Raw genomic sequence first — 24,104 nt, 5'->3', positions numbered from 1 at the left:
GGCACAAAAAACACAGAAAAAAACATTATGTGTGAACATAGCCTAAGACGCTGCATTTTCTGCTCAGCGAACTCTGATGCACCCCAAAATGATATCAGTAAAAATGATGACCTATCCTAAAAAAACAAGCCGCCATGCAGCCCCGTCATTGCCCCCATCACAGCAGGATGGCTCTTAGGAGGCCGGGGCAGAAACCACAACCCGTCACTACCACATAAAAGATTATGTCTGCTGGAGTACAGTGCAGAAATAACGGACTTGCCCAAAACTATTAACGGCTAATAGGATTAACTAAAAGGCGTTGCCCATAGCAACCAGTCAAGTGACCACTGTCATTTCCATCAGGTAGTTAGAAAAAAATGATAAGGAATTCTGATGAGAAGGACAATAAGCAGGAGTAAAGTCACAGCACAGATCACAGGAATGGTGTGCTCAGAAGGTATGGACACAAAGGAGCACGTATTGAACTTGAAGTGTTCCTGAAAGATGCTTGTTAATAAAGTTGTTGTAAAAAAAAAAAAATCATAACCAAATTGAGGCTTGGAACGCGACAATGCCGGAAGTAAACAAGTAGGAGCTAGTAGGAACAAGTGTTGTGCGGCTCACGTGGTGCGATGGCTGCTGTCCCGGAGAACGCTCCGCAGCGTGAGTGGGGCCGGCACGGCGGAGGCTGCGGTGCTTACTCCGTTCTTCGTGGGTTACGTGTCGTGTTTCTCTTGCAGACTGTCCGGGCACTGGAAGTAGTGATGCGGGGAAGAGCTCTGCGTGTCAGGGATGTCCCAATCAGTCCGTGTGCGCCTCAGGGGCAGCGGCAGGACCGGACCCGGGTAAGAAATGGCGGATGCTGCAGAGCAGTCGGTGACTGTCCACGTTTTGCATCACTATATCTCCCAGCATGTCCTTACAGGGCATGCTGGGAGATGTAGTATTACAATAGATGAAGAGGAAAGGATGTGTCATCAGTAAGTATGCCTGTCTGCTACTGACTGAGCAGATACACGAGCAGGAGAGACATAGGATACTGCTGATGGCACATGTACGGGGGCAGCGCTCGCCATCACCAGGGACTGCTGCCAGTCATCCCCAGCAGAGCTGCAGGTGGCCACACAGTCACTGGGATGTGCTACATGGAGGAACTGCATGGCCGCTCCTTATAGCCCCCCGCGTTCAGGGCGGCTGCGCGTGGCTCCCCCCGCGTTCAGGGCGGCTGCGCGTGGCTCCCCGCGTTCAGGGCGGCTGCGCGTGGCTCCCCGCGTTCAGGGCGGCTGCGCGTGGCTCCCCGCGTTCAGGGCGGCTGCGCGTGGCTCCCCGCGTTCAGGGCGGCTGCGCGTGGCTCCTCCCGCGTTCAGGGCGGCTGCGCGTGGCTCCTCCCGCGTTCAGGGCGGCTGCGCGTGGCTCCTCCCGCGTTCAGGGCGGCTGCGCGTGGCTCCTCCCGCGTTCAGGGCGGCTGCGCGTGGCTCCTCCCGCGTTCAGGGCGGCTGCGCGTGGCTCCTCCCGCGTTCAGGGCGGCTGCGCGTGGCTCCTCCCGCGTTCAGGGCGGCTGCGCGTGGCTCCTCCCGCGTTCAGGGCGGCTGCGCGTGGCTCCTCCCGCGTTCAGGGCGGCTGCGCGTGGCAACCCCCGCGTTCAGGGCGGCTGCACAGGTAAACAAGGAAAGAATATCACATGAAAATTCACATCATAGTAATGATGCACAGTGACATAGAATACACTTGGCACAAGGAAAATGCATCTGATGCACGTTTCACATTAAACTTCATCAGGGGTCTGTGTCACTTACTTGGCTGCTTAGTATAGTTTTTATAAAACTATTGTTTTAGCAGCAGGAGATTATCACTTGAGGACTAGTAAACCTGTTGCTAGGTAGTCCAGCCATGTATAGAGGGATATGGGTTGTGCATTATATTATATGAAGGATATGGGCTGTGCATTATATTATATGAAGAATATGAGCTGTATATTATACTAATATGGAGGACTATGTAGGGTCCAATATACTGTGTGGGGGGAGGACGCTGGGCATTATACTGTGTGGGGGGAGGACGCTGGGCATTATACTGTGTGGGGGGAGGACGCTGGGCATTATACTGTGTGGGGGGAGGACGCTGGGCATTATACTGTGTGGGGGGAGGACGCTGGGCATTATACTGTGTGGGGGGAGGACGCTGGGCATTATACTGTGTGGGGGGAGGACGCTGGGCATTATACTGTGTGGGGGGAGGACGCTGGGCATTATACTGTGTGGGGGGAGGACGCTGGGCATTATACTGTGTGGGGGGAGGACGCTGGGCATTATACTGTGTGGGGGGAGGACGCTGGGCATTATACTGTGTGGGGGGAGGACGCTGGGCATTATACTGTGTGGGGGGAGGACGCTGGGCATTATACTGTGTGGGGGGAGGACGCTGGGCATTATACTGTGTGGGGGGAGGACGCTGGGCATTATACTGTGTGGGGGGAGGACGCTGGGCATTATACTGTGTGGGGGGAGGACGCTGGGCATTATACTGTGTGGGGGGAGGACGCTGGGCATTATACTGTGTGGGGGGAGGACGCTGGGCATTATACTGTGTGGGGGGAGGACGCTGGGCTGGGCATTATACTGTGTGGGGGGACGCTGGGCATTATACTGTGTGGGGGGACGCTGGGCATTATACTGTGTGGGGGGGGACGCTGGGCATTATACTGTGTGGGGGGGGACGCTGGGCATTATACTGTGTGGGGGGGGACGCTGGGCATTATACTGTGTGGGGGGGGACGCTGGGCATTATACTGTGTGGGGGGGACGCTGGGCATTATACTGTGTGGGGGGGGACGCTGGGCATTATACTGTGTGGGGGGGGACGCTGGGCATTATACTGTGTGGGGGGGGACGCTGGGCATTATACTGTGTGGGGGGGGACGCTGGGCATTATACTGTGTGGGGGGGACGCTGGGCATTATACTGTGTGGGGGGGGACGCTGGGCATTATACTGTGTGGGGGGGGACGCTGGGCATTATACTGTGTGGGGGGGGACGCTGGGCATTATACTGTGTGGGGGGGGACGCTGGGCATTATACTGTGTGGGGGGGGACGCTGGGCATTATACTGTGTGGGGGGGGACGCTGGGCATTATACTGTGTGGGGGGGGGGACGCTGGGCATTATACTGTGTGGGGGGGGGACGCTGGGCATTATACTGTGTGGGGGGGGGACGCTGGGCATTATACTGTGTGGGGGGGGACGCTGGGCATTATACTGTGTGGGGGGGGACGCTGGGCATTATACTGTGTGGGGGGGGACGCTGGGCATTATACTGTGTGGGGGGGACGCTGGGCATTATACTGTGTGGGGGGGACGCTGGGAATTATACTGTGTGGGGGGGGACGCTGGGCATTATACTGTGTGGGGGGGACGCTGGGCTGGGCATTATACTGTGTGGGGGCGACGCTGGGCTGGGCATTATACTGTGTGGGGGCGACGCTGGGCATTATACTGTGTGGGGGCGACGCTGGGCATTATACTGTGTGGGGGCGACGCTGGGCATTATACTGTGTGGGGGGGACGCTGGGCTGGGCATTATACTGTGTGGAGGGGGACGCTGGGCTGGGCATTATACTGTGTGGAGGGGGACGCTGGGCTGGGCATTATACTGTGTGGGGGGGACGCTGGGCTGTGCATTATACTGTGTGGGGGGGGACGCTGGGCATTATACTGTGTGGGGGCGACGCTGGGCTGGGCATTATACTGTGTGGGGGCGACGCTGGGCTGGGCATTATACTGTGTGGGGGCGACGCTGGGCTGGGCATTATACTGTGTGGGGGCGACGCTGGGCTGGGCATTATACTGTGTGGGGGCGACGCTGGGCATTATACTGTGTGGGGGCGACGCTGGGCATTATACTGTGGGGGGGGACGCTGGGCTGGGCATTATACTGTGTGGGGGGAGGACGCTGGGCTGGGCATTATACTGTGTGGGGGGAGGACGCTGGGCATTATACTGTGGGGGGGGACGCTGGGCTGGGCATTATACTGTGTGGGGGCAACGCTGGGCATTATACTGTGTGGGGGGGCGCTGGGCTGGGCATTATACTGTGTGGGGGGGCGCTGGGCTGGGCATTATACTGTGTGGGGGGGCGCTGGACTGGGCATTATACTGTGTGGGGGGAGGACGCTGGGCATTATACTGTGTGGGGGGAGGACGCTGGGCATTATACTGTGTGGGGGGGCGCTGGGCATTATACTGTGTGGGGGGGGCGCTGGGCATTATACTGTGTGGGGGGGGGCGCTGGGCATTATACTGTGTGGGGGGGGGCGCTGGGCATTATACTGTGTGGGGGGGGCGCTGGGCATTATACTGTGTGGGGGGGGGCGCTGGGCATTATACTGTGTGGGGGGGGACGCTGGGCATTATACTGTGTGGGGGGGGGCGCTGGGCATTATACTGTGTGGGGGGGGGCGCTGGGCATTATACTGTGTGGGGGGGGGCGCTGGGCATTATACTGTGTGGGGGGGGACGCTGGGCATTATACTGTGGGGGGGAGGACGCTGGGCTGGGCATTATACTGTGGGGGGGGACGCTGGGCATTATACTGTGTGGGGGGGGCGCTGGGCTGGGCATTATACTGTGTGGGGGCAACGCTGGGCATTATACTGTGTGGGGGGGCGCTGGGCTGGGCATTATACTGTGTGGGGGGGGCGCTGGGCTGGGCATTATACTGTGTGGGGGGGGACGCTGGGCATTATGCTGTGTGTGGGGGGGGACGCTGGGCTGGGCATTATGCTGTGTGTGGGGGGGGGACGCTGGGCATTATGCTGTGTGTGGGGGGGTGACGCTGGGCTGGGCATTATGCTGTGTGTGGGGGGGGACGCTGGGCTGGGCATTATGCTGTGTGTGGGGGGGGACGCTGGGCTGGGCATTATGCTGTGTGTGGGGGGGGACGCTGGGCTGGGCATTATGCTGTGTGTGGGGGGGGACGCTGGGCTGGGCATTATGCTGTGTGTGGGGGGGGACGCTGGGCTGGGCATTATGCTGTGTGTGGGGGGGGACGCTGGGCTGGGCATTATGCTGTGTGTGGGGGGGGGACGCTGGGCTGGGCATTATGCTGTGTGTGGGGGGGGACGCTGTCCTGGGCATTATGCTGTGTGTGGGGGGGGGACGCTGGGCTGGGCATTATACTGTGTGGGGGGGGGGGACGCTGGGCTGGGCATTATACTGTGTGGGGGGTGGGACGCTGGGCTGGGCATTATACTGTGTGGGGGGTGGGACGCTGGGCTGGGCATTATACTGTGTGGGGGGGACGCTGGGCATTATACTGTGTGGGGGCGACGCTGGGCTGGGCATTATACTGTGTGGGGGGAGGACGCTGGGCTGGGCATTATACTGTGTGGGGGGAGGACGCTGGGCTGGGCATTATACTGTGTGGGGGGAGGACGCTGGGCATTATACTGTGTGGGGGGAGGACGCTGGGCATTATACTGTGTGGGGGGGGCGCTGGGCATTATACTGTGTGGGGGGGGCGCTGGGCATTATACTGTGTGTGGGGGCGCTGGGCATTATACTGTGTGGAGGGGGACGCTGGGCATTATACTGTGGGGGGGGACGCAGGGCATTATACTGTGGGGGGGACGCTGGGCTGGGCATTATACTGTGGGGGGGACGCTGGGCTGGGCATTATACTGTGGGGGGGACGCTGGGCTGGGCATTATACTGTGGGGGAGGACGCTGGGCTGGGCATTATACTGTGTGGGGGGAGGACGCTGGGCTGGGCATTATACTGTGTGGGGGGAGGACGCTGGGCATTATACTGTGTGGGGGGAGGACGCTGGGCTGGGCATTATACTGTGTGGGGGGAGGACGCTGGGCTGGGCATTATACTGTGTGGGGGGAGGACGCTGGGCTGGGCATTATACTGTGTGGGGGGAGGACGCTGGGCTGGGCATTATACTGTGTGGGGGGAGGACGCTGGGCTGGGCATTATACTGTGTGGGGGGGAGGACGCTGGGCTGGGCATTATACTGTGTGGGGGGAGGACGCTGGGCTGGGGATTATACTGTGTGGGGGGAGGACGCTGGGCTGGGGATTATACTGTGTGGGGGGGACGCTGGGCTGGGGATTATACTGTGTGGGGGGCGACGCTGGGCTGGGCATTATACTGTGTGGGGGCGACGCTGGGCATTATACTGTGGGGGGGGGGACGCTGGGCATTATACTGTGTGGGGGGGGACGCTGGGCTGGGCATTATACTGTGTGGGGGCAACGCTGGGCATTATACTGTGTGGGGGGGGCGCTGGGCTGGGCATTATACTGTGTGTGGGGGGCGCTGGGCTGAGCATTATACTGTGTGGGGGGGCGCTGGGCTGAGCATTATACTGTGTGGGGGGAGGACGCTGGGCATTATACTGTGTGGGGGGGGGCGCTGGGCATTATACTGTGTGGGGGGGGCGCTGGGCATTATACTGTGTGGGGGGGGCGCTGGGCATTATACTGTGTGGGGGGGACGCTGGGCATTATACTGTGTGGGGAGAGGACGCTGGGCATTATACTGTGTGGGGGGGACGCTGGGCTGGGCATTATACTGTGTGGGGGGGACGCTGGGCTGGGCATTATACTGTGTGGGGGGGACGCTGGGCATTATACTGTGTGGGGGGGACGCTGGGCTGGGCATTATACTGTGTGGGGGGGGACGCTGGGCTGGGCATTATACTGTGTGGGGGGGACGCTGGGCATTATACTGTGGGGGGGGACGCTGGGCTGGGCATTATACTGTGTGGGGGCGACGCTGGGCTGGGCATTATACTGTGTGGGGGCAACGCTGGGCATTATACTGTGTGGGGGGGCGCTGGGCTGGGCATTATACTGTGTGGGGGGGCGCTGGGCTGGGCATTATACTGTGTGGGGGGAGGACGCTGGGCATTATACTGTGTGGGGGGGGGCGCTGGGCATTATACTGTGTGGGGGGGGCGCTGGGCATTATACTGTGTGGGGGGGGACGCTGGGCATTATACTGTGTGGGGGGGGCGCTGGGCATTATACTGTGTGGGGGGGGCACGCTGGGCATTATACTGTGTGGGGGGGGACGCTGGGCATTATACTGTGTGGGGGGGGGACGCTGGGCTGGGCATTATACTGTGTGGGGGGGGCGCTGGGCTGGGCATTATACTGTGTGGGGGCAACACTGGGCATTATACTGTGTGGGGGGCGCTGGGCTGGGCATTATACTGTGTGGGGGGGGCGCTGGGCTGGGCATTATACTGTGTGGGGGGGGGGACGCTGGGCATTATGCTGTGTGTGGGGGGGACGCTGGGCTGGGCATTATGCTGTGTGTGGGGGGGGGATGCTGGGCTGGGCATTATGCTGTGTGTGGGGGGGGATGCTGGGCTGGGCATTATGCTGTGTGTGGGGGGGGGACGCTGGGCTGGGCATTATGCTGTGTGTGGGGGGGGACGCTGGGCTGGGCATTATGCTGTGTGTGGGGGGGGGACGCTGGGCTGGGCATTATGCTGTGTGTGGGGGGGGACGCTGGGCTGGGCATTATACTGTGTGGGGGGTGGGACGCTGGGCTGGGCATTATACTGTGTGGGGGGGACGCTGGGCATTATACTGTGTGGGGGCGACGCTGGGCTGGGCATTATACTGTGTGGGGGGAGGACGCTGGGCTGGGCATTATACTGTGTGGGGGGAGGACGCTGGGCATTATACTGTGTGGGGGGGCGCTGGGCATTATACTGTGTGTGGGGGGCGCTGGGCATTATACTGTGTGGGGGGGGGCGCTGGGCATTATACTGTGGAGGGGGACGCTGGGCATTATACTGTGGGGGGGGACGCAGGGCATTATACTGTGGGAGGGACGCTGGGCTGGGCATTATACTGTGGGGGGGACGCTGGGCTGGGCATTATACTGTGGGGGGGGACGCTGGGCTGGGCATTATACTGTGTGGGGGGGGGACGCTGGGCTGGGCATTATACTGTGTGGGGGGGGGACGCTGGGCTGGGCATTATACTGTGTGGGGGGGGGACGCTGGGCTGGGCATTATACTGTGTGGGGGGGGGACGCTGGGCTGGGCATTATACTGTGTGGGGGGGGACGCTGGGCTGGGCATTATACTGTGTGGGGGGGGACGCTGGGCTGGGCATTATACTGTGTAGGGGGGGGACGCTGGGCTGGGCATTATACTGTGTAGGGGGGGGAACGCTGGGCATTATGCTGTGTGTGGGGGGGGACGCTGGGCTGGGCATTATACTGTGTGTGGGGGGAACGCTGGGCATTATGCTGTGTGTGGGGGGGGGGACGCTGGGCTGGGCATTATGCTGTGTGTGGGGGGGAACGCTGGGCATTATGCTGTGTGTGGGGGGGGGGGGACGCTGGGCTGGGCATTATACTGTGTGGGGGGGGACGTTGGGCTGGGCATTATGCTGTGTGTGGGGGGGGGCGCCGGGCTGGGCATTATGCTGTGTGTGGGGGGGGACGCCGGGCTGGGCATTATGCTGTGTGTGGGGGGGAGGACGCTGGGCTGGGCATTATACTGTGTGGGGGGAGGACGCTGGGCTGGGCATTATACTGTGTGGGGGGGGGGACGCTGGGCTGGGCATTATACTGTGTGGGGGGGGGGACGCTGGGCTGGGCATTATACTGTGTGGGGGGGGGGGGACGCTGGGCTGGGCATTATACTGTGTAGGGGGGGGACGCTGGGCTGGGCATTATACTGTGTAGGGGGGGGGACGCTGGGCTGGGCATTATACTGTGTGTGGGGGGGAACGCTGGGCATTATGCTGTGTGTGGGGGGGGACGCTGGGCTGGGCATTATACTGTGTGTGGGGGGAACGCTGGGCATTATGCTGTGTGTGGGGGGGGGACGCTGGGCTGGGCATTATGCTGTGTGTGGGGGGGGACGCTGGGCATTATGCTGTGTGTGGGGGGGGGGGGACGCTGGGCTGGGCATTATACTGTGTGGGGGGGGACGTTGGGCTGGGCATTATGCTGTGTGTGGGGGGGGATGCTGGGCTGGGCATTATGCTGTGTGTGGGGGGGGATGCTGGGCTGGGCATTATGCTGTGTGTGGGGGGGGACGCTGGGCTGGGCATTATGCTGTGTGTGGGGGGGGACGCTGGGCATTATGCTGTGTGTGGGGGGGGGGACGCTGGGCTGGGCATTATACTGTGTGGGGGGGGACGTTGGGCTGGGCATTATGCTGTGTGTGGGGGGGGATGCTGGGCTGGGCATTATGCTGTGTGTGGGGGGGGATGCTGGGCTGGGCATTATGCTGTGTGTGGGGGGGGGACGCTGGGCTGGGCATTATGCTGTGTGTGGGGGGGGACGCTGGGCTGGGCATTATGCTGTGTGTGGGGGGGGGACGCCGGGCTGGGCATTATGCTGTGTGTGGGGGGGGGGACGCTGGGCTGGGCATTATGCTGTGTGTGGGGGGGGGGACGCCGGGCTGGGCATTATGCTGTGTGTGGGGGGGGGGACGCTGGGCTGGGCATTATGCTGTGTGTGTGGGGGGGGGGACGCTGGGCTGGGCATTATGCTGTGTGGGGAACTAATCTTGCATCGGGGCCCATCAGACTCTAGTTACCCCACTGGTGAAATGATCTTTTGCGCTGCACAAAAGATCATCATTCTTGGCTGCGCGTCATCCTATTTAAACAGGACCTGCACTGCTGATTACGATGGCAGCCTGTACACACTGAACAATCTATTATACACTGCTCAAAAAAATAAAGGGAACACTCAAATAACACATCCTAGATCTGAATGAAATATTCTCATTGAATACTTTGTTCTGTACAAAGTTGAATGTGCTGACAACAAAATCACACAAAAATCATCAATGAAAATCAAATTTATTAACCAATGGAGGCCTGGATTTGGAGTCACCCCCAAAATTAAAGTGGAAAAACACTATAGGCTGAACCAACTTTGATGTAATGTCCTTAAAACAAGTCAAAATGAGGCTCAGTATTGTGTGTGGCCTCCACGTGCCTGTATGACCTTCTTACAATGCCTGGGCATGCTCCTGATGAGGTTATGAATGGTCTCCTGTGGGATCTCCTCCCAGACCTGGACTAAAGCATCCGCCAACTCCTGGACAGTCTGTGGTGCAACATGATGTTGGTGGATGGAGTGAGACATGATGTCCCAGATGTGCTCAATCCGATTCAGGTCTGGGGAACGGGCGGGCCAGTCCATAGCTTCAATGCCTTCATCTTGCAGGAACTGCTGACACACTCCAGCCACATGAGGTCTGGCATTGTCCAGCATTAGGAGGAAACCAGGGCCAGCCGCACCAGCATATGGTCTCACAAGGGGTCTGAGGATCTCATCTCGGTACCTAATGGCAGTCAGGCTACCTCTGGCGAGCATATGGAGGAGGGCTGTGCGGCCCTCCAAAGAAATGCCACCCCACACCATTACTGACCCACTGCCAAACCGGTCATACTGAAGGATGTTACAGGCAGCAGATCGTTCTCCACGGCGTCTCCAGACTGTCACATCTGTCACATGTGCTCAGTGTGAACCTGCTTTCATCTGTGAAGAGCACAGGGCGCCAGTGTCGACTTTGCCAATCCTGGTGTTCTGTGGCAAATGCCAAGTGTCCTTCACGGTGTTGGGCTGTGAGCACAACCCCCATCTGTGGACGTCAGGCCCTCATACCACCCTCATGGAGTCTATTTCTAACCGTTTGTGCAGACACATGCACATTTGTGGCCTGCTGGAGGTCATTTTGCTCGGCGCTGGCAGTGCTCCTTCTGTTCCTCCTTGCACAAAGGTGGAGGTAGCGGTCCTGCTGCTGGGTTGTTGCCCTCCTACGGCCCCCTCCACATCTCCTGGTGTACTGGCCTGTCTCCTGATAGCGCCTCCAGCCTCTGGACACTACTCTGACAGACATAGCAAACCTTCTTGCCACAGCTCGCATTGATGTGCCATCCTGGATGAGCTGCACTACTTGAGCAACTTCTGTGGGTTGTAGAGTCCATCTCATGCCACCACAAGAGTGAAAGCACAACCAACATTCAAAAGTGACCAAAACATCAGCCAGAAAGCATTGGTACTGAGATATGGTCTGTGGTCCCCACCTGCAGAAACACTCCTTTACTGAGGGTGTCTTGAAAATTGCCAATAATTTCCATCTATTGTCTATTCCATTTGCACAACAGCATGTGAAATTGATTGTCAATCAGTGTTGCTTCCTAAGTGGACAGTTTGATTTCACAGAAGTTTGATTTACTTGGAGTTATATTCTGTTGTTTAAGTGTTCCCTTTATTTTCTTTGAGCGGTGTATATCAGATCGGCCTGTGAAAAAAAAAAAAAACACACCTTTAATCTGACACTCGGCACCCCCCCCCCCCCCCAATCAACTGATAAAATCACTGGATGTAAACGGTGCACAAAGCAGAGCACCAGGAGATCCGTCACACTCTGTAGTGGCCGCTGCCAGATTCTGCAGATTAGTTCCCATTCATATCATAAGAGTTGACCTGCCGTACCTGGCAGAGGACACTATAAACAGTGTGACAGATCGGTGGTGCTCTTTGTGCACTGTTCAGACATGGCTACTGGTGGGAGTGCAGGGAGTCTGCTTCTCACCAATCTCCTAGTGATGACCTATCCTGGGAACAAGTAATCATCTAGGTGATTTATAATGGAGTGAATAGAAATATCTTGCGGCTGAATCCTTACGTCCCATGGACACTTTTGATGCCGGAACTGTGCGCTTTCATTTTGTACAAATATCTTCAATAGTCAATGTGAGGTTTTATCCAGTGCCATTGACATTGCTACACTGCCGTCCTTTGCCTTTCCGTAGACCTGATCTGAACCTACTTTATGTATTATATTTTAGCAATCGAAGAAATCAAAGAGAAAATGTCTTCAGTGAAACACAAGATTCTGGTTCTCTCTGGAAAAGGAGGTGTTGGGAAGAGCACATTCAGTGCACATTTGGCTCATGGCTTGGCTGAGGATGAAGGCAAACAGGTCAGCTCATTAGTATATCTGCTATGTAGTATTGGGGGTAGACAATGAGGTTTCCAGTTGCTGACTGTAGTTGGAGATCTCTACTATCTGAGAACATTGAAAATAAAGTGTAGACATTGCATAACCGAATTATTTAGTGGTTCGGCTTTATGTACATTTTTCGGCTTTTGTGCGGATTACCTTACCTATGATCCCAGGATCTATATTCTTGATGCAGTGGTTCCTGTTCTATGGATCTGCATCATATGAGGGGAAATGCTGCAAGTGACATCAGAAAGATCCCAGCCTGTTACAGTGGTCTAAAGGAAGATGCAGGAGCTTTTCATCATGTTATCACCTCCTTTTACCAGTCACAGAAAATATATTCCCTAATTGTCTCATAAATAAATAAATGGTCATCAGCAGATGAGCTGCTGCACCTAATCGGGGCATTTGTCATCACTCAAAAGTTTTAACAGTGACTGGCTTGGACTATTAGTACTGAATAAGTGATGATTCGTGCCTGCGGCGGCCATGGTCTTCTGTCTGATTTTTATCTGCTGAAAATGACTTTTAAAGACTACACATATTATTGGATTTATTACTGAAAAAATGTGCATTTGTAAGAGCAAAATATTTCAAAGGCTAGTTGAATATTTTGTGAATTCCAACATTCTTACTATTGTTGTGTCCTTTACACTATATTGTAACCAACCCAGTGTAAAATGGCTGGCATACTATGATCCAGAGCTAATGCCATTTAAAGGGTCACTACTTTCAGACAATTTATCTAATGTGCTAAGTGAACAATCCACAAATCACTTGAACACCTTGGAGTCTCAGACAATTTGCGTTTTGTTTCCATTTTTTTTTCCAATTTGTCTTCTAAGAGCCATAACCTTTTTTTCCATATACAGAGGGCTTGTTTTTTGCAGGCCAAGTTTTAGTTTTGTGTAACACCCATTCACTTTCTCATATAATGTGCTGCAAAACAGGAACACAAATTCCAAGTGCGCTAGAATTTAGAGATGATAATAATAAAATACTACACTTATTCACTACATGTACATTTTTCACTTTTAGGAAAAATGACACGCTAACTTTTTTTCTACTCGTCATTGCGGTTTTAGTGATAACAAATTTGTTGAGTTTTTTTAATAAATATTAAAATATGAATACAACTAAATAGGTTTAGGTCATCATATTCTAAAAGTCTTAACTTTTTTATTTTTTTGAACAATGGAGTTATATGAGGACTTGTTCTTTGCAGAACAAACTATAATTTTAACTGTTACCATATTGGGGTACATGCAACTTTCTATTTTTTTTTTTTGTTGGTTTTTTTGCAGGAGGTGAAGTGACCAAAAAAGCATAAATTCAGTAATTGTGATCCCTTTTTTTCCATTTCAGCATTTACCTTACAGGATAAATATTTTGATATTTTATTAGTTAGGACAATTACACACACATTGATGCCAAATGTCTTTTTTTTTTTATTATTTTCATCCTGTAGATTTTGTTTTGAGAAAAGTGGGAAATCTTTTTTTTTTTTTTTTTTTTTATTGTGCTTTTTTTAACTGATTTTCTTTATTTTTACTAGTTTTCCTAAGAGAATTGTACCTGCGATCTCTCCATATAATCTTCATAATAATCTTTTTATTTATATAGCACCAACATATTCCACAGCGCTTTACAATTCAGTTTACAGACATTATCGTCACTGTCCCCATTGGGGCTCACAATCTAGATTCCCTATTAGTATGTCTTTACAGTGTGAGAGGAAACCGGAGAACCCGGAGGAAACCCACACAAACACGGGGAGAACATACAAACTCCTTGCAGATGTTGTCCTTGGTGGGATTTGAATCCAGGACCCCATCGCTGCAAGGCTGTAGTGCTAACCACTGAGCCACCATGCTGCCCTTTGTGAGCATTTGTGAAATTGACAATCTCTATTGAAGCCCACAAGATGGGTTTCATTGGAGTAAAAATATGGCACATAGGAGCCTTCAGTAGATCACATTGGGAGGAGAGGGGTGAAGAGCACCCCGTTCCCCTTGTTTCCAGTCATTTAAATGCCACAGTTTTAATTTAATGTAACCTCTTAAAGAGTAACCATTGTTTTAATTTTCTTTAATAATTAATGGTACACATGAGAGTAACACACTCTGCAATATATTATCAGAGAAATCTTCTTTCTTCCGGCCTGACCATTTCTACTCAAAATTCTCAATTATGAAGTAAAATCTGTAATCAGTGAACAAAGATTTTCCTATTACTGAGACCGCAAATAACAGATGGTGCTTATAAAATTCTATGGAGAACTGCTTCCTCCCCTGCCCAGGAGATGTGGTATGATCAGACCATGTTCCTGTACGGTCAGACACAGCCATTACACAGTACACAGCAGGTGCCCATTTATAAGATTATCTCAGCACAGGAACATTTTAGTTAAACACATCCAATTGTGGAACTAATTTTTATTGCAAGCTCTATTAAGTAAATTGTACTCTGTTAATGGGAAAACCCTTTTAAAGGGATCCTGACAGGTGACACATGCTGCCCACGGATTGGGGAGCATGTATCAGCCACTGGCTGTACAATCACAGCCATGAATGTTTTGAATGAAACGCTGCAGCATTTCAGAGGAAAACATACTTTTAATAGCTGCCAGGGACCGAGCCGCACTGTGCACTAGTCGTACAAGCAGCTCCCCGGCGGCTTCTCTCCGCCCGCTGACAGTCACTGACAGGTCTCTGGCTATTTGCACGTGTATGCAGAGACTTGTCAGTCACTGTCAGCGCCACAGTGTTTTAGAGTCCAACGTACATGGCTGTGATTGTATCACCAGTGGCTGATACATGCTGCTGACTGTTTGGGCCGCATGTACCATTTGTCAGGTTTCCTTTCACAGTGAAGACACTAATCCGTCTTACAGGAAGTGTAGGGCTGTTTGTTGCCCTGTTACTGCTCTTCTGTCTGTTAAACTACATACACTCAAAACAAAGAAGTGGGCTGGAAAGCCAGCGGAGAATGCATTCTGGGAATTAAGAGAAGGGAGGTTTAGTCACCTATAGTGCTGGCAGGATGCTGCTGAAGCGGAATCCCCAACTAAAACAATAGATGTTACAGAGCGTGAGAACTAGGACAGTTCATAGTCCTTATTAGTTTGTATATGTGCCCAAAGCAAGTTTTATCTTGGGGGAGGGGTGGGGTGAGGGTGTTTTTGCAGGTTGTGTGTGACAGGACAGGTACCCTTTGAAAGAGGCCTTATGAGAGGACTGTACAAGGTAAAATCTATATGGAGTTGTAATGCAGCACCATATCATTCATCTGTGGGGGCTGATTGGACAGCTTGTATGGCTTTTACTGCATATAGGGCTATTCGATAGAAAAGTCATGCTCCGTCAGAAGCCTTGTTGCTGATTCCCCACTACACATAGTTTGTGTGGGAGACTATCTCTGTGATAATTTGCTGTCCAGTGACTCCATCCAGCTGCACATTAGGTGCTTTTATCTCTGAAGGACCACCATGCAGGCCCTGTGTATATGGCGCAGCCCTGTGCATGAACCCTAAAGCACACAGCAAATGTTCCCCTGTGACGTTGATGGAAATTTACAATAACATTTTGTTTCTTTTTTAATTTTGCATTTAAATGAGTTGATGAAAACCACAAAACTTGGAATCGGGTTTAAATGTCAAAATTGTCATTTGATTTAGAGCAAAAAATAAAAAATGTAGAAGTGATCATGAGCTGTCCGTATCTCTCTGGACTGTTTGCTTCCGTCTGGACAGTTGTGTGGCTTGTGTCCAGGTAGCGACTATTTTAGCATCTTGCTGAAATATTTTTTTATGTTCAGCAGACAGATGGTGAGAGTGGAAACGTGTTTTAGATCAGATCCTGTTTCCTGGGATTATTAACCCCCCGCAGTATTCTTGTCTGTGTCTCCTCTGTAATATCCATTACAACTTATATAATGGGGTGTAACGTTTGCCTGGACACTGCTCCGCGTCACACCTGCGTACCTCGTGCTTCCCCCTCATGGAAAGTCAAAATGGCAGCCAATGCGTAGACTTGTGGGATTACCCTGTAATGCTCTCACCTTCCTGTTTATCATTGACATTTACTTACTCAGGAAGTGTCCAGATATCTTCATTCTCCAGGAAGGACTGAACCTTGTGTTTAGTTTCCCGTATCTGGCGCCATACAAAGGAGGATAACTGCGGCTGGGGACGGCAGGGCATGTGCTCTACCCCCGGCAGGGTATTTAGATACAGAGCTAGGTAGGATATACAGTTGTGCTCAAAAGTTTACATACCCAGGCAGAATTTTTCCTTTCTTTGCCTTGTTTCAGAGAATATGACAAAAAAACTTTTTTTCCACTCATGGTTATTGGTTGGGTGAAGCCATTTATTGTCAAACTACTGTGTTTTCTCTTTTAAATCTTAATATCTTAATGACAACCAAAAACATCCAAATGACCATGATCAAAAGTTTACATACCCCAGTTCTTAATACCGTGTATTGCCCCCTCTAACATCATTGATAGCTTGAAGTCTTTTATGGTAGTTATGGATGAGGTTCTTTATTTTGTCAGATGGTAAAGCTGCCCATTCTTCTTGGCAAAAAGCCTCCAGTTCCTGTAATTTCCTGGGCTGTCTAGCATGAACCGCGCGCTTGAGATCTCCCCACAGTGGTTCAATGATATTGAGGTTGGAGACTGAGATGGCCACTCCATAACCTTCACTTTGTTCTGCTGCAGCAAATGACAGGTCGACTTGGCCTTGTGTTTTGGATCCTTGTCATGTTGGAACATCCAAGTACGTCTCATGCGCAGCTTTCGGGCTGATGAGTGCAAATTTGCCTCCAGTATTTGCTGATAACGTTCTACATTCATCTTTCCTTCAACTTTTACCAAGTTTCCTGTGCTTTTGTAGCTCACATATCCCCAAAACATCAGCGATCCGCCTCCGTGCTTTACTGTAGGAATGGTGTTCCTTTCATCATAGGCCTTGTTGACCTCTCTCCAAATGTAACGTTTTTGGTTGTGGCCAAAAAGTTCAATTTTGGTCTCATCAATCCAAATTACCTTGTTCCAGAAGTTTTGAGGCTTGTCTCTGTGCTGTTTGGCATATTGTAGGCGAGATACTTTGTGGCATTTGCTCAGTAATGGCTTTCTTCTGGTGACTCGACCATGCAGCCCATTTTTTTTCTAGTGCCACAGCCACACTGCTAGTTTTCAGAGAGTCCTGAATTTCAGCTGATGTTATTTGTGGGTTTTTCTTTGCATCCCGAACAATTTTCCTGGCAGTTGTGGCCGAAATTTTTGTTGGTCTACCTGACTGTGGTTTGGTTTTTACAGAGGCCCTGATCTTCCATTTGTTAATCACAGTTTGAACGCTGCTGACTGGCATTATCAATTCCTTGGATATTTTTTGTATCCCTTTCCTGTGTTATACAGTTCAACTACCTTTTCCCGTAGATCCGTTGACAATTCTTTTGCTTTATCCATGACTCACAATAAAGAAACGTCAGTGGCTGGATACAAGATGCAAGAGTCTGTTTGGATCCCAGAAACTCACTCAGCTTTTATGCTCACACACTGATTACAAGCAAACAGGTCACAGGTGAGGATGTTACCTATAGTAGCCATTCAAACCCATTTGTGTCAAATTTTGTACATGTTATCAGGCCAAAATCACCAGGGTATGTAAACTTTTGATCAGGATAGTTTGGATGTGTTTGGTTGTCATTAAGATTTAAAAAGAGAAAACAGTAGTTTGACAATAAATGGCTTCACCAAAAAAATAACCATGAGTGGAGAAAAAGTTTTTTTGTTATTTATAATCTCTGAAACAAGGCCAAGAAAGAAAAAATTCTGCTGGGGTATGTCAACTTTTGAGCACAACTGTAATCTTCATATAGGTGAGAGAAGGAAAAACTTCTCTGCTCAACAAATAACGTACATGTCATTGGTACAGAAAAATAAATTACCAATATACCATATCTTTTGGACTATAGGACACACTCCAGGTTTAGATAGCAGAAAATAGGAAAAATGTAGCTTATTTTACGGATTATAAGAAGCACCAGTTTATAAAACCCAAAAAAATAAAATGGCGGTGCGTCTTATAATCCGCTTTTACGGTAGCTTACCTGGGGGGCAGTGGCGGAGCAGGGTCCCAGGTGGCAGGGTCGCTGCTGCAGGAAGCTAGCGGAGCGGGTTCCCAGGCTGCAGGGTTGCTGCTCCAGGAAGCTGGCAGAGGCAGGAAATGCTGCGGGCCCCAGGCTGGTAGGAGGTGGTGTTCAGCTGTGTGGGGGCTCTGCCGTCATTTTGTTGAACGCCCGGAGCCCCTACACTTTCCATGCTGTTTATTGCAGTTGACTCCATGAAAATGGCAGCCGAAGACTGCTCATGCGCATTTGAAATCTTGGGAATAGAGATCTCAATCTGCGCATGCGCCACCTCCTGCGGCCGTTTTCCCGGAGTCCACCGCATTGGAAAGTGCGGGGGCTCTGGACTTCCACAAAATGTGGACGGAGCCCCCGCACCGCCAATCACCACCCCCTACCAGCCTGGGGCCTGCAGCATCGCCCCGCTAATGCCGTCGCCAGAAGCTTCCTGCAGCAGCGATCCTGGGACCCCACTCCACCGCAGCTGGTAAGCTCCATGACTCCACTGCAGTTACAGTTTAGATTATAAGACACACCCCCATTTCCCCTAAAATTTGGGGGGAAAAGTGTGTTTTATAATCTGAAAAATACGGTATTTCCTACTAATAACTTCCCTGGCAGTGTAAAGAAGCAGAGGGGCCAGTACCATAAAGTTTAATACACGAAGATAGAATATCGAGGTAATAGTTCTCCCTTTGGTGTTTCTCTGCAATATATACATTTTGTACACTCTGGAGCACACACATATACACAGCACTTCTGTATGTATGTACACATAGTGCTTTGCAAAAGTATTCATACCCTGTGAACTTTAAATGTATTTTATGTGATATACCAACACAGAGTAGCAAGTATTTGTTGTGACGTGTAAAGGAAATGATGCAGAGTTTTCTAATTATTTAAAAAATCTGAAAATTGTGAGGTGTATTTGTACTCAGCCCCCTGTAGTCTGATCTCCCTAAATAGAATCCTGTGTGATCAATTGCCCCCAGAAGTCGTATGATTTGTAAATTAAATCCACTTGCATGTAAGTTATTCTCAGTATAGCTATAGTTGCTCTCTGAAGGCCTCAGAGGATTGTTTGAGAACATTAGGCATCAAACAGTATCATGAAAACCAAGGAACACCCCAGACAGGTCAGGGATAAAGTTGAAAGTTGTGGAAAAGAGTAAAGCAGGGTTAGGTTATTTAAAAAAAGAAATCAGTCCAAGCTCTGAACATCTCCCGGAGCACTGTTCAATCCATCATCCAAAATGGAAGGAGTATGGCACAACTGCAAACCCACCCAAGACATGGCGTTCCACCTAAACAGACATCCCAAGCATGGAGAGCACTAATTAGAGAAGCAGAACCCAAGATAAAAACAAAATGAGCAAATACCCTTTAGTAAGTAAATAGTACATTTAAATAACATGGGGTACTTAGTTAACACTGTTTTGATCAAAAAAGTGTTAAAGCCAACCCACCATGACAAGGTGTACCCCAATCGTGACGGAACCTAACTCTTGTAGTTCAACTCACTATCTGTCAGGGATGTAAAAATATATAAGGGCAGAGCAGAACCTTGGTCCAACTGTTAAAACACCTGTCCATGGAAAGCTATATAAACAAAATGAACAGCCCAAAAGAGAGCAACCACACCCCTGTTTGTGCAAAGTACAAAAAACTAAACCAAACAATTGAGCCAGAACATATGTTGGTATAAGTGGAAGGGAAGCTGGTCAGAGTTGATGAAAAGATGGATGGAGGCTGCAAAGACTTGAGACTGGGGTGTAGATTCACCTTCCAGCAGGTCAATGACCCTAAATATACTGCCAGAGCTGCAATGGACGGTTTAGATCAAAGCATATTCATGTGTGTGAATGACCCAGTCATTGTCCAGACCTAAAAGTTATTGAGAATCTTTGGCTAGATGTGAAAATTGCTGTTCAGGCGTCTCCATCCAATCTCACTGAACTGGAGCTAGTTTGCAAAGAAAAATGGGCAAAAATTTCATCCTCTAGATGTGCAAAGCTGGCAGAGACAGACCCCAAAAGACTTGCTGCGAAAGGTTGTCCTACAAAGTATTGACTCAGGGGGGCTGAATAGAAATGCAATTTTCAGATTTCTATTTTTAAAATGTAAATGGTATAAATATATAAATGTATATCATATAAAATACATTTGAGTTTGAGGGTAACGCAAAAAAATTTGGAACAGTTCACAGGTATGAATATTATTTTAAGGCACTGTACACACACACACACACCTCTGTGGCACACTGTTTACATTACCACATTTTGATCACGCGACCTGGAAAGTTCATCAGTTAGCCAGGATCTGCAGCATCCGTGCCGGTACTGATGGCTTTCTTTCCTGGTCAGGTTGATCACTGTTGGGCAGGAGGAGAGAGAAGTGTGCTGCTGCATAGTTCTCTGTGATCGGGACGGACGCGGTGTCTGCATGCTCTTTGATTAGACGAAACTGCTTCCAGACTATAAGACTCACACTTTTTGGCATGATTAATTTCTTCCTAAAAGTGTCATATAGACCAAAAAATAGTTATGTTTGGCATCTTTGTAATATTTAAAGTTTTTTTTATTTTACATTTCTTTGACTTTTTTCTGGTCTTGTCCAGAATCATCGTCTGATTATGAATCTGGTCAGCCGGGCTTTCCAGTAGAAAACACTAGATGTGTTTGAATGTGAATGCATGACAGGTGAGCATGAATGGGTATGATTGGTAGCTGGGACTATTTAATGGAGTCCTTCCCTGAGTGTGGTAGTACCCCGGAAGAATGCTAGTTAAGCCGAAACATGCGTAGGGTACCTGACACCCTCCAGCCCACATCAGGTATAGTGTATATTTGAAATCTTTGTATGGTATCCCTTGTTTTAGGGGGTTATGGTGTCTCACATATATATTATTATGATGTAAACTAAGTGGGTTTAATAAAATTGTGAATCACCCTTAGGACAATATGGGTTACCTCTTGTGATGTGAGTTATGGTGGGTCAGTAATGGTGTTGGGTGGCATTTCTTTGGAGGGCCGCACAGCCCTCCATGTGCTCGCCAGAGGTAGCCTGACTGCCATTAGGTACTGAGATGAGATCCTCAGACTCCTTGTGAGACCATATGCTGGTGCGGTTGGCCCTGGGTTCCTCCTAATGCAGGACAATGCCAGACCTCATGTGTCTGGAGTGTGTCAGCAGTTCCTGCAAGATGAAGGCATTGAAGCTATGGACTGGCCGCCCGTTCCCCAGACCTGAATCCGATTGAGCACATCTGGGACATCATGTCTCGCTCCATCCACCAACGTCACGTTGCACCACAGACTGTCCAGGAGTTGGCGGATGCTTTAGTCCAGGTCTGGGAGGAGATCCCACAGGAGACCATCCGCAACCTCATGAGGAGCATGCCCAGGCGTTGTATGGAGGTCATACAGGCACGTGGAGGCCACACACAATACTGAGCCTCATTATGACTTGTTTTAAGGACATTACATCAAAGTTGGATCAGCCTGTAGTGTGTTTTTCCACTTTAATTTTGGGGTGACTCCAAATCCAGGCCTCCATTGGTTAATAAATTTGATTTCCATTGATGATTTTTGTGTGATTTTGTTGTCAGCACATTCAACTTTGTACAGAACAAAGTATTCAATGAGAATATTTCATTCATTCAGATCTAGGATGTGTTATTTGAGTGTTTCCTTTATTTTTTTCAGCAGTGTATATTATGTAAGTGGACAATTCTACCATTCAGAAGGCAGCTGACTTCCTGGCAGATTCTTCAGTACATAATATCAGATTTGCCGCTCGGGTCTGTCCTCTTTAAAACTCTGGCCACAAAGCACCCTGGCTTAAGGACTAGTTAGCAGATTTCCTGTCTAAAATGAAGTTATGTAATTTCTTTTCAGGGTAAATATTTATTTGGGCCTGCCTTAGAAGAGATCCTAGAGAAAATGGTGGACAAGAAAAATATTTTTTCCCCCGCTTTTCCTAGATATAGGAGATCCTTTCGGGGCTCGAGAGGTAGAAGAAATCAGAGAGTGGACAGGGGAAGGGGCGGACGTTCCTAGAGGAAGGAAGGGCCAAAATTGGGGGGTTTTATTCAACAAACCCTTCCCCAACAAAGGAGGATCCGAACAGCTATGACTCCAGGCTTCGGGTGGGTGGAAGGTTAAAACTTTTTTATCGTCAGTGGTCCTTAGTGCCAGCTACCCAGTGGATAGTAGATAACCTTCTTTGAGGCTCCTGGAGAAGGTTTCTCTTTAAACCCCTCCACAGAGAATAATAGGGACTTAGGTAGGGTTAAAAAAAGCAAAAAAAAAAGGGGTGTTGGAACTGGAGCTTGTAGAATTTTTAATATAACATAACATGTATTATTCAGGGCACCATAGTCAGACATTGAAGAAGGGTTTTACAGAAACCTGTTTTTAGTAAAAAGAAAAAAAAACACAGATGGTTCCCACATACAAGGATGTCGATACAGCTGAATGTGTAACGCCGGGTGGGGGGCGCGCGCCCAGCGTCTTGGGCCAAATATACTCGCCCTGCGGGGCAGAGTTTGACTTGTGATCTAGAGGAAAGGTTTTATCATAATCAGATGGGATTCTTTACTGTTCGACCAATGAGAAATTGAAACTGCCACATGTCATGGTTAATTCATTGAGCTTGGTCAAGGAGGACCGGGATGCCATTTTTGAAAAATATAATTTTACAGGTGGAGTACTTGACTCTGCTATGGGATGTTAATCCAGGGATCTGATTGCCATATGTGGTGTCAAGGAGTATGTACTGTAATATGGGGCAGTTAGGGTTTTTTGCCTTCCTCTGTATTAACGCGTTGTGTTAAAGGTTGAGCTTGATGGACGTGTCTTTTTCACACCTATGAAACTTGGCAGTGGGAGAATATTTTTGAGCAAACTATCTAGAACTTTTGACACTTTGGCCCTGAATTCATCAGTCTCAAACTATTTTGTGCAACAGAAAGTTGCGCAAAAAATTGTGACACTTGGTATTTTTTTTTTACGCCAGTTTGGGTAGAGCTTGCAAAGTTACTGGATGTAGCTATGCCCTCCTGTCAAGTTCATCAAATATGGCTGCATTTCTTACACTAGAAGTGTTACCTGAATGGTGTGCACCTCTTAATAAATTCCTTGTGTCTTATATTATTAACTCTGGGCTTTCGTTTCAAATTATGTATAATAATTTTTTTCCTTTATTTTTTTGGCAGTAGTCCAGACTGTGCTGCTTCATAAGCAATGTACACACACATAATCTGTAGTTGAGGAGGAGACTGGTGAGAACTTTTGCTAACTCAGTCCGTGTCCTACATTTTTCAGGTTAGAATTTAGTCCTAGCTGTTTACACTGAACGTTCTCTGTCTGTAGATTTGTTTTTTGAGTGGAAAGGTGGAGTCGCTTCCTGTATAAGAATTGGCAGTAATAGTTTAGGAAGTTCAGGGGAGCTTTGCCAGATTTCGAGAAGGGTTGAGTTAAGATGATTTCTCCTTGAGTTGCCTGTAACAATAGTTTGGAATTGCACAGTTTCCACTACATAGTAACATAAGCTTGTTTTCTCACCACTGAGCCGACCAGAGTGTCGCCAACAGAAGGCTAATAACATATTAAGATAAGCTTTGGAGTAGCCGTAAAACTATAAAATCAAGAGCAGAATTCTTCCTGAAGCCACAAATGTTAGTGTAGCAGTGTCGCCCATGAGTCGTGGATCACTGTGATCATAGTGCGACTTCACTGGTCCTTTATAGAAAAGAAATTCTCAAGATTGTAAGACCGTTTCAAAAATGTGGCCAGGTCAGATTTGTTGAAGTAGTAGGTCTGTTTCTTTTGACTCTTTCCCCTTATTGGGAGAAAGAGGACTTGAACTCTTTAGCGCCACCCATTGGAAGCAGAAATCCTACAAGTCACAATCGACCCTTTAACGAGTCGTGCAATATGACTTGGGATAATAGCCAAATCAGAATCTTAATTTGCAGACTCGGTGTTTCGGGC

The 24,104-nt window shown here is 49.9% G+C and overlaps 1 protein-coding gene across 1 annotated transcript in view; it reads left to right on the top strand.

Moving 5' to 3' along the window:
• The first annotated feature begins 517 nt into the window (after positions 1-517).
• The window catches only part of NUBP1 (NUBP iron-sulfur cluster assembly factor 1, cytosolic), a 53,754-nt gene continuing 30,167 nt past the window's right edge, over positions 518-24,104 (top strand). Inside the window, exons 1-3 of the mRNA XM_073647744.1 lie at positions 518-645; positions 723-827; positions 11,823-11,956. Of these exons, the coding sequence (XP_073503845.1) occupies positions 615-645; positions 723-827; positions 11,823-11,956 (270 nt within the window). The 5' untranslated portion in view covers positions 518-614. The remainder of the gene's footprint in view (positions 646-722; positions 828-11,822; positions 11,957-24,104) is intronic.

The sequence above is a fragment of the Phyllobates terribilis genome, unplaced genomic scaffold, assembly GCF_046119375.1.
Source record: "Phyllobates terribilis strain yellow unplaced genomic scaffold, ASM4611937v1 Scaffold_9__5_contigs__length_417890890, whole genome shotgun sequence".
NCBI classification, from domain to species: Eukaryota; Metazoa; Chordata; class Amphibia; order Anura; family Dendrobatidae; genus Phyllobates; species Phyllobates terribilis.
The sequence above is the reverse complement of the archived record's forward strand: the minus strand, read 5'-3'. Positions and strand labels throughout refer to the sequence as shown.